The sequence below is a fragment of the Lepidochelys kempii genome, chromosome 6 (genome assembly GCF_965140265.1).
Source record: "Lepidochelys kempii isolate rLepKem1 chromosome 6, rLepKem1.hap2, whole genome shotgun sequence".
NCBI classification, from domain to species: Eukaryota; Metazoa; Chordata; order Testudines; family Cheloniidae; genus Lepidochelys; species Lepidochelys kempii.
The window spans coordinates 39,296,692-39,306,954 of NC_133261.1; the positions used below are offsets into that span (position 1 = coordinate 39,296,692).

At 44.6% G+C, this 10,263-nt stretch overlaps 1 protein-coding gene across 1 annotated transcript in view; it reads left to right on the forward strand.

Moving 5' to 3' along the window:
• LOC140913836 (uncharacterized) overlaps positions 1 to 3,682 on the forward strand; it is a 30,271-nt gene extending 26,589 nt beyond the window's left edge. Inside the window, exons 2-3 of the mRNA XM_073350642.1 lie at positions 1,858 to 2,453; positions 3,028 to 3,682. Of these exons, the coding sequence (XP_073206743.1) occupies positions 1,858 to 2,453; positions 3,028 to 3,548 (1,117 nt within the window). The 3' untranslated portion in view covers positions 3,549 to 3,682. The remainder of the gene's footprint in view (positions 1 to 1,857; positions 2,454 to 3,027) is intronic.
• The last annotated feature ends 6,581 nt before the right edge of the window (positions 3,683 to 10,263 follow it).

Consider the following 10,263-nt stretch of genomic DNA (forward strand, 5'->3'; position numbering starts at 1 on the left):
TGTGGGTAAATATCCAAGCAGCAAATGCACATCAGGTGCTGAGTACACACAAAACCATGCATGCAGGAGAAGTCAATTATTCTTTGTCAAGCTATAGCAGAGAAAATAATAAAAAAATAACAATAATGATAATAAGTAAATAAAAAGATTTTGGGGTCCGTTCAAAAGCATCTGGTGGACTGGATTTGGCCCACAGTCCACCAATTGACTACTCCTTCATGCACATTTGCAGATTTCTCCCTTACTTTGGTAGCTGAATTTAAGATTATAGCAGAAGCTAAGAAGATGGTCACTTTTCCTGGAAAATGGCAATTGTCTCCAGCACATGTGATTTAAAAAAAAATTCCGGTTTTGGAGCTTTGAAATACCTATGCAAATTTGGATCTGTAGCTCGCTGACTGACTTATCAGCATAACAAATACAAGCCTCATGCTCTTCTCTGCTCCAGACCGTTGAGGGAAGAAAGGGCAGCAAAAATGGTGGAAAGGCCCTACAGCTTGTGGGAGGCAGGAGACAGCAGTTCAGTGGCATATTCCCTTCTCCTTTGGGGCCCACAGAAGCCATTTTGCATCCATACCATTGAGCAAAGGAGCAGCTGATGAGTACATATCTGTGGATCTAGTGAACTTCAAATGGAATCTCTCTCTGAAACCAACTTTAACCTGTGTGCCTTTTACACCCACAAAGGGGAGTGTGGTGAGTAGAGGCAGAAGAAAGATGTAGGCACAGCCAGGGGAGCCAATAATAATCCAGAATTTGAGGGGGCCCAAGCTGCCAGGAACAGGTACAGGGGAACCATATAAAGGGGATTAGGGCTAGATTTTCAAAGGTATTTAGGCACATAAAGATGTAAATAGAGTTCCAGACAGATCTGATGACTCCACAGGATTTCAGGTCAGCATTTCCTGCCCTGTTCACGAGACTCCAAGCACCTCCCATGTAAGGGAAATATTTTTCCTCAGAAACTCTGCAATGGCCTTGATCCTTTAAGTCCATATGTGCTACGTGAAGCAGAGTTCATGAGCGCAGTTGGGAGCTATTGCATGGACCCAGGTAACTAAGTTTGTTACATCATCCTCTGGCACTGAGCAGTAACAAGTCTCAAAGCTCTTGTCCACTTGCTGCCAGACATGTAAATTCACAGATTAAAAAAAGAGGCAGGTCTTGGGAAGGAGTATATCTAAGGAGACATGCACTTAATCACGAGCCTCATCATGTTAAGGAGGCACTTAGAGGCATAGTCTCCTCCTTATCCTGATTCCTGTTCCTATGCAGGAGTGACTTGGTGTCCATGCACCAACAGTACCATTAATGCAGCATCAGGTTTAATTGAACCTCACACATTTTCCAGAAGTGGACAATAAGTAGTTCTCACAGCACCCCTAACAGGAGAGGTGTCTTACCCATTTTACAGATGGGTAAACAGACGCACAGAAATTGATTTGCCCAAGATCACAGAGGGTAAAATACACCTGTGGTGAGAAGTGCCACTACACCATTCAAGCTCCTCACGGTGCCCTGGTCTACACTAGGAGTTGAGGTCGAATTTAGCAGTGTTAAATCGATTTAACCCTGCACCCGTCCACACGACAAAGCCCTTATTTTCAACTTAAAGGGCTCTTAAAATTGATTTCCTTATTCCATATCCCCATATAACAAGGGGATTAGCGCTGAAATCGGCCTTGCTGGGTCGAATTTGGGGTACTGTGGACGCAATTAGATGGTATTGGCCTCCTGGAGCTATCCCAGAGTGCTCCATTGTGACCGCTCTGGACAGCACTCTCAACGCACATGTACTGGCCAGGTAGACAGGAAAAGGCCCGCAAACTTTTGAATTTCAATTTCCTGTTTGGCCAGCGTGGCAAGCTGCAGGAGAGTGCAGAGCTCATCACCAGAGGTGACCATGATGGAGTACCAGAATCGCAAAAGAGCTCCAGCATGGACCAAATGGGAGGAACAGGATCTGATCGCTGTATGGGGAGAGGAATCCGTGCTATCAGAACTACGTTCCAGTTTTCGAAATGCCAAAACATTTGTCAAAATCTCACAGGGCATGAAGGACAGAGGCCATAACAGGGACCCGAAGCAGTGCTGCATGAAACTTAAGGAGCTGAGGCAAGCCTACCAGAAAACCAGAGAGGCAAACGGCCACTCCAGGTCAGAGCCCCAAACATGCCGCTTCTGTGATGAGCTGCATGCCATTTTAGGGGGTGCAGCCACCACTACCCCAGCCATGTTGTTTGACTCCTTCAATGGAGATGGAGGCCACACGGAAGCAGGTTTTGGGGACGAGGAACATGATGATGAAGTTGTAGATAGCTCACAGCAAGCAAGCGGAGAAACCGGTTTTCCCGACAGCCAGGAACTGTTTCTCACTCTGGACCTGGAGCCAGTACCCCCCGAACCCACCCAAGGCTGCCCCCCGGACCTGCCAGGCAGAGAAGGGACCTCTGGTGAGTGTACCTTTTAAAATAGTATATATGGTTTAAAAGCAAGCATATTTAATGATTAATTTGCAGCTCTCCTGGATGTACTCCCAAAGCCTTTGCAAAAGGTTTCTGGGGAGGGCAGCCTTATTCCATTCACTATGGTAAGACACTTTACCACACCAGGCCAGTAGCACGTACTTGGGAATCATGGTAGAACAAAGCATTGCAGTGTATGTTTGCTGGCATTCAAACAAGATCCGTTCTTTATCTCTCTGTGTTATCCTCAGGAGAGTGATATCATTCATGGTCACCTGGTTGAAATAGGGTGATTTTCTTAAGGGGACATTCAGAGGAGCCCGTTTCTGCTGGGCTGTTTGCCTGTGGCTGAACAGAAATGTTCCCCGCTGTTAGCCACGGGGAGGGGGAAGGAGGGAAGGGCTAGCCACATGGTGGGGGGAGGCAAAATGCGACCTTGAAACGAAAGCACATGTGCTATGTATGTAATGTTAACAGCAAGGTTTACCATGAAAGAGTGTAGCCATTGTTCTATAAAATGTGTCTTTTTAAATACCACTGTCCCTTTTTTTTTCTCCGCCAGCTGCATGTGTTTCAAGGATCACAGGATCTTCTCCTTCCCAGAGGCTAGTGAAGATTAGAAGGCGAAAAAAACGCACTCGTGATGAAATGTTCTCTGAGCTCATGCTGTCCTCCCACACTGACAGAGCACAGACGAATGTGTGGAGGCAGACAATGTCAGAGTGCAGGAAAGCACAAAATGACCGGGAGGAGAGGTGGCGGGCTGAGGAGAGTAAGTGGTGGGCTGAAGAGAGGGCTGAAGCTGAAAGGTGGCAGCAGCGTGATGAGAGGAGGCAGGATACAATGTTGAGGGTGCTGGAGGATCAAACTAATACGCTCCAGCGTATGGGTGAGCTGCAGGAAAGGCAGCTGAAGCACAGACTGCCGCTACAGCCCCTGTGTAACCAACCACCCTCCTCCCCAAGTTCCATAGCCTCCTCACCCAGACGCCCAAGAACTCGGTGGGGGGGCCTCCGGCCATCCAGCCACTCCACCCCAGAGGATTGCCCAAGCAACAGAAGGCTGGCATTCAATAAGTTTTAAAGTTTTAAACTTTTAAAGTACTGTGTGGCCTTGTCCTATCCTCCTCCACCACCCCTCCTGGTGCTTCTCTCCTCCACCACCCCTCCCAGGCTACCTTGGCAGTTATCCCCCTATTTGTGTGATGAATTAATAAAGAATGCATAAATGTGAAGCAACAATGACTTTATTTCCTCTGCAAGCAGTGATGGGAGGAGGGGAGGGTGGTTAGCTTACAGGGAAGTAGAGTGAACCAAGGGGCGGTGGGTTTCATCAAGGAGAAACAAACAGAACTTTCGCACATAGCCTGGCCAGTCATGAAACTGGTTTTCAAAGCTTCTCTGATGCGCACCGCACCATCCTGTGCTCTTCTAACCGCCCTGGTGTCTGGCTGCACGTAACCAGCGGCCAGGCGATTTGCATCAACCTCCCACCCTGCCATAAACATCTCCCCCTTACTCTCACAGATATTGTGGAGCGCACAGCAAGCAGTAATAACAGTGGGGATATTGGTTTCGCTGAGGTCTAACCGAGTCAGTAAACTGCACCAGCATGCTTTTAAACGTCCAAATGCACATTCTACCACCATTCTGCACTTGCTCAGCCTGTAGTTGAACAGCTCCTGACTACTGTCCAGGCTGCCTGTGTATGGCTTCATGAGCCATGGCATTAAGGGGTAGGCTGGGTCCCCAAGGATAACTATAGGCATTTCAACATCCCCAACGGTTATTTCCTGGTCTGGGAATAAAGTCCCTTCCTGCAGCTTTTGAAACAGAGCAGAGTTCCTGAAGATGCGAGTGTCATGTACCTTTCCCGGCCATCCCACGTTGATGTTGGTGAAACGTCCCTTGTGATCCACCAGTGCTTGCAGCACTATTGAAAAGTACCCCTTGCGGTTTATGTACTCGCCGGCTTGGTGCTCCAGTGCCAAGATAGGGATATGGGTTCCGTCTATGGCCCCACCACAGTTAGGGAATCCCATTGCAGCAAAGCCATCCACTATGACCTGCACATTTCCCAGGGTCATTACCCTTGATAGCAGCAGATCTTTGGTTGTGTTGGCTACTTGCATCACAGCAGCCCCCACAGTAGATTTGCCCACTCCAAATTGATTCCCGACTGACCGGTAGCTGTCTGGCGTTGCAAGCTTCCACAGGGCTATTGTCACTCGCTTCTCAACTGTGAGGGCTGCTCTCATCTTGGTATTCATGCTCTTCAGGGCAGGGGAAAGCAAGTCACAAAGTTCCATGAAAGTGCCCTTACGCATGCGAAAGTTTCGCAGCCACTGGGAATCACTCCAGACTTGCAACACTATGCGGTCCCACCAGTCTGTGCTTGTTTCCCAATCCCAGAATTGGCGTTCTACGGCATGAACTTGCCCCATTAGTACCATGATGTCTGCACTGCCAGAGCCCATGCTTTGAGAGAAGTCTGTGTCCATGTCCTCATCACTTTCGTCACCGCGCGGACATCGCCTACTCGCCTGGTTTCGCTTTGCCAGGTTCCGGTGCTGCATATACTGCTGGATAATGCGCATGGTGTTTAATGTGCTCCTAATTGCCAAAGTGATCTGAGCTGACTCCATGCTTGCCGTGGTATGGCGTCTGTACAGAAAAAAGGCGCGGAACGATGGTCTGCCTTTGCTCTGACGGAGGGAGGAGCGACTGATGACATGGCTTATAGGGTTGGCTTACAGGGAATTAAAATCAACAAAGGGGGTGGCTTTACATCAAGGAGAAACAAAAACAACTGTCATATAGAATGGCCCCCTCAAGGATTGAACTCAAAACCCTGGGTTTAGCAGGCTAATGCTCAACCCACTAAGCTATCCCTCCCTCTGGTATTTCAGGCAGGACTTCATGGAGGGAGGGAGGGGGGAGCAAAAGAATACAAAACAAATCTGGTCTATTTCTTGTTTTGATCCACTCCATCTATCTTTTACATCTTTGGCTGGTAGCAGACAGTGCAGAAGGACTGCAAGCCATCCACATCTCCTGGCTGCTCGGCAGAAGATAGTATAATAGGACTGCTAGCCATCCACATCTCCTGCCTGCTCACCATAAGATGGTGCAATAGGACTCCTGCAGGACTAAAGAGAATGACCTGGTCGAGTCACTCCTAATTTAGTACCTGCACCCATATCTGCCCAGGTGCTCCTGACTGACCTTACCGAGGTGGCCAGGAGCACCTAGGACATGATGAGGATGATTTTCAGGCCTATTATACAGTCTGCTGCCACAAGGCAATGGGTTGCTGCTGCTGTGTAGCAATACAGTACCACGTCTACCAGCACCCAGGTGACAGTAAGCTGAACGGGCTCCATGCTTGCCGTGGTATGGCGTCTGCATAGGTAACTCAGGAAAAAAGGCGCGAAACGATTGTCTGTTGTTGCTTTCACAGAGGGAGGGAAGGAGGGCCTGATGACATGTACCCAGAACCACCTGCGACAATGTTTTTTGCCCCATCAGGCATTGGGATCTCAACCCAGAATTCCAATGGACAGCGGAGACTGCGGGAACTGTGGGATAGCTACCCACAGTGCAACACTCTGGAAGTTGACGCTAGCCTCTGTACTGTGGAAGCACTCCGCCGAGTTAATGCACTTAGAGCATTTTGTATGGGGACACACACAATCGACTATATAAAAACGATTTCTAAAAAACCGACTTCTATAAATTCGACCTAATTTCGTACTGTAGACATACTCTGTGTGAGGGGAAGGTGGGTATGTGATATAACTTGTTGTGCAAGGGTCTGGCTGCAGAGACCAAAGGCCATCCTCCATTTTGGAAGATGGGGTCCTGAACCCCAAGGGGGCAGAACAGACACTGCTGGCTGCCTTTTGCAGCAGTCTCTCACTGTTGTATTACTTCATGTTTAAATAGAAATAATGTGGTTGCTACACACAAGCTTACTGTGCCTATGGAGAACAACACAGTAGGAAGAGTGGCCTAACTCTTAAGAGAACATGCATCCCATGATACTGTTACTGAATCTGACAGCCCCTTTTCTTCCCTGGGTTGGGATACACAGACATGAATATTAGTCAAAAGACCATTTTCCTCCACGCTTCTCAAGTTCAATGTTATTCAGATTTTCACTTTAATTCTAACGACATCTCTCCCATGTTTTGAGCTCTCCAGAAATTCAATACCAAACACGTTTGCAGGAGAGGGGTGTATTTATATTGAATACATACTTTTCTCTTAATTTATAGGTATGTTCTCTTAAACCATAAAGTAAAAGCTCTTTAAAAAATATCAACATTGAACGGCATGACTCTCATTCTTTGGATTGCTGAGAGGCCTCACACTGACAGCTGTTATTTCTGGTGCCAATTCCACCTCCGTTTTGTCATGTAATAAAACACTGTTCTGTATTATCTCACTAAACCAGTATGATAAATACTTTGTCACTGGCATTCACTTACATCCTAGGCCTTTCTGTGACTGTAAAACACAGGTGCTAACAAGTCACTCAGCAACTTCTGTGGCTGGACTGTTAATAGCCTTAGACTAACCAAGTGAGCATATCATATCAATATTTCTCACCCCAAAAAAAAACAGCTTACATTTTTGAGCTCAAAGTGAAGATCATGAAACATTACAAAAAGATTTTCAAATTTCTCCATGTTCAGAAGAGACTGCTATTTGTGTAGCATTTTTAACATAAGGATGGGCTTTTAATTATCTCCCTATTTTACCACCAGATGAAGTGAGGGGAAAAAAATTCTGCAAGATATAAAACCAATCACACATGAGTTTCCAGAGTGATACTGTTGCAAAAATAGCAGATCCTAGAGTGAGGTGTTTACTTGGCAGTTTCATATGCAAGACTAGGGAAGTAATAATTCTTCTCTGCATTGCCTTTTAAGGCCATACTTATGAGTGAGTAGCATAGGTTGGGGCTTGTTATTAATAAAAAAGACAATCTATTAAAGGAAATAGAAAGAAAGGCAATTAAAAGCAAAGAACTCTTAGAGAATGAGTGGAAATAAACATTTATATGGATAAGCTGCCTATCCAGAGTCATCAAAATTAATAACAAATTGTGTGAAAGGGCTATTACACCCTGTGTTTCAGGGCTTAAGCCAATCTCTAATGATTGAAGATCTGGATGAGATCTAATGTGGGTGACATATTATTCCACATCTGTCTATTGCAGAGTTCTTACACTTTCCTCTGATACTGGCCACTGTCAGAGATAGGATACTGGACTATGTGGACCTCGGGTCTGATCCTGTATGGTATTTACCATATTCCTAAGAGTACATCACTCATTTGAGTCTCAGAGGTCCCTACATTCTACACAAATTTAGTGTCCTCTCACTTCTATTGTTAAAAGTTATTTATACCAGTTATAAAGTAACATGAAACTCAGGTTACAGAAAGAATTATTTGTGTGAAAAGAAGGAATCCTACAACATTTAAACATGCCTGCATGAATAATTTGTGTGCACCCCTCATTTTAGATCTTTGTCAACCATTGCAGCCTACATTTGGGTCTTGACAGGTTTGATACTTAGTTTCATATCTGACTGCTCTAGTGTTGAATGCTCAGAGCAATGCAATGTGAGAGATTTCTAGGACTTCAGTTTAGCTTTGTATCTTCTTAAACTTGTGCATGTGGAGGGTTTCTTGGTGTGTTTTCCAATCTTTCCACAGGTTCTCCCATCTTGGATAATATTAATTTGTAAAGCTATGTATAGATGTCATAAAATGACACTAATGTGTTCAGACTATATATACACATATAGCCTCTGTTCATATACACGCTTTTATCACAAGAACCTATAATACTTTAAAATGTGTCAAACTGCAGGACAATGAGGTTTTACATATATACAGTTGCAGTTATATCTGATCAAATAAATTATTATGATTGTTCACAACTGTATCAATTAATACAATAAATTCCAGAGTTTCTTGGGGATTCCGGAACAGTAAAGTTCTTGTCTTTTTTCCTTACAGGCTTTTGCTGGCTGCCAGCAGCAGACTGAGATAGGAAATATTTTACCAAACTGATGCCTTTGCAGCACATTAATAACACATATTTCAGCATAATCAAACCTACACTATTAGTCATGGGCATTTGCAATCAGGGATGGATCTGCTGAGATGGATGTACCATGAAGAGCATTCTTTGCCTTGCTTGTGATTTCCTTGGCTGGCATTATCATTTTATCTGTATTACCATTTTTTGTTTTCAGCTATTTTTGTTGGTATATTGAACCAGAAAAGCAAAGCAGAAATATAAGATATTATGTGGAAGCAGATATCATTTGAACAGATCATATCTGCCCCCCCCCCACTTCTTTGTATCACGTTTTAAAGAAGCAATTTGTAATGCATTTCTGTGCACTCAGGGCAGGACGCGAGGAGGGCGGCAAAGGTGGCACTATGACCTATTTATGTTTCCTTAACCTGGAGACATCTGGGAGCTGTCACAGTAATGCAAAGAAGATGGAGTGGGGCCCAGGGCTGGCCCTCAGACTCTGGCCTACCCAACTGACAGAATCTGGATTGGATTTGGTCCGGTCTACAGAAGCTCTGTGAGTTTGCTGGGCTTTGCAGCTGCAGAGGCTGCTTTCTATTCCATGGGGGTAAGAACCACTCTGTAGTGGTCAGGGATTATGCATTCTGTGGAGGATAATTTGTGATTCCCCTCAGTGTAAATTCTGGGGCCAAATTTTCAAAAGTGGCATCTAAAATTATACCCTCAGTTTATATCCAAATTTTTGCAACCACAGAACCTCATATATGCTTGTGCAAGTCATATTTGCACTTACCTTGCAAAATGCTCCTCTCAGTTGCACTGGTGAAGCTCCTTTGACTTCTGCAACCAGGGAATTGTGCTGATGTAACTGGGAGGAGTAGAATATGGCCTGCAGATCAGGTAAGGTAGTTGACCAACTCCTTGCTTTATACTGTACAATGCAGGCTGCATTAACAAATCCTAGTTGCACTATTACTAAGTTGTAAATAGAGAGGGTGAAATCCTGGCCACAGTGAAGTTAGTGTTTTGCCATTGACTTTAATGGATCAGGAATTTACCCCAAAACTTGTGGGTGCAATGTTAAGGAGATTGGATTGAGGTCCCCTCGGAATTGACCCTTATATAGTAAATGAGGTGTTGGGAAAGACATTGGTTACTCAGAATATCCCCCAAAGTCCTAAGGCAAAGGCAAGTTCTTTCACTATGATTGAAAATAAGCTTACCAAGGCAGTGCTTTTAGTCTCTCCTCTAGCTGTTCTCTACTATTAGCATCTGATCCAAAGATCACTAAAGTCAATTGAAAGACTTCCAATGACTTTAATGAGCTTTGGATCAGACCCTTATTATATAACCAGTGCCATTAGACATGTCCATTTGAAGATTAGAGCTAAGAGTACAATATTTTATATGATATTTATGTTATGAGTTTTTAATGTCATCTTGTCAAATTGTTACTCCAATAAATGATTCATGTAAGGTTAACAAAAAATCAAAAATCAAAGCTATTGTTGAGAATGTGTCTATGTACAACTAAACTCTAAAAGTTTAAGGAGACATCTGGGTAACCCGGCCCTTTCCAAGACTTATAGGAGCTAACTAACCTATGTTACATTTTCAAAAACCTATGCAGGTGAGGACAAGCCATACTCTTGTTTTGCTTGCAGATTCTTGCATCTGTTAAAGACACTCTGCAGCACCTTCTTCTCAAACTGATCCAAGAACAGATGAGATGCAGCAACCATAA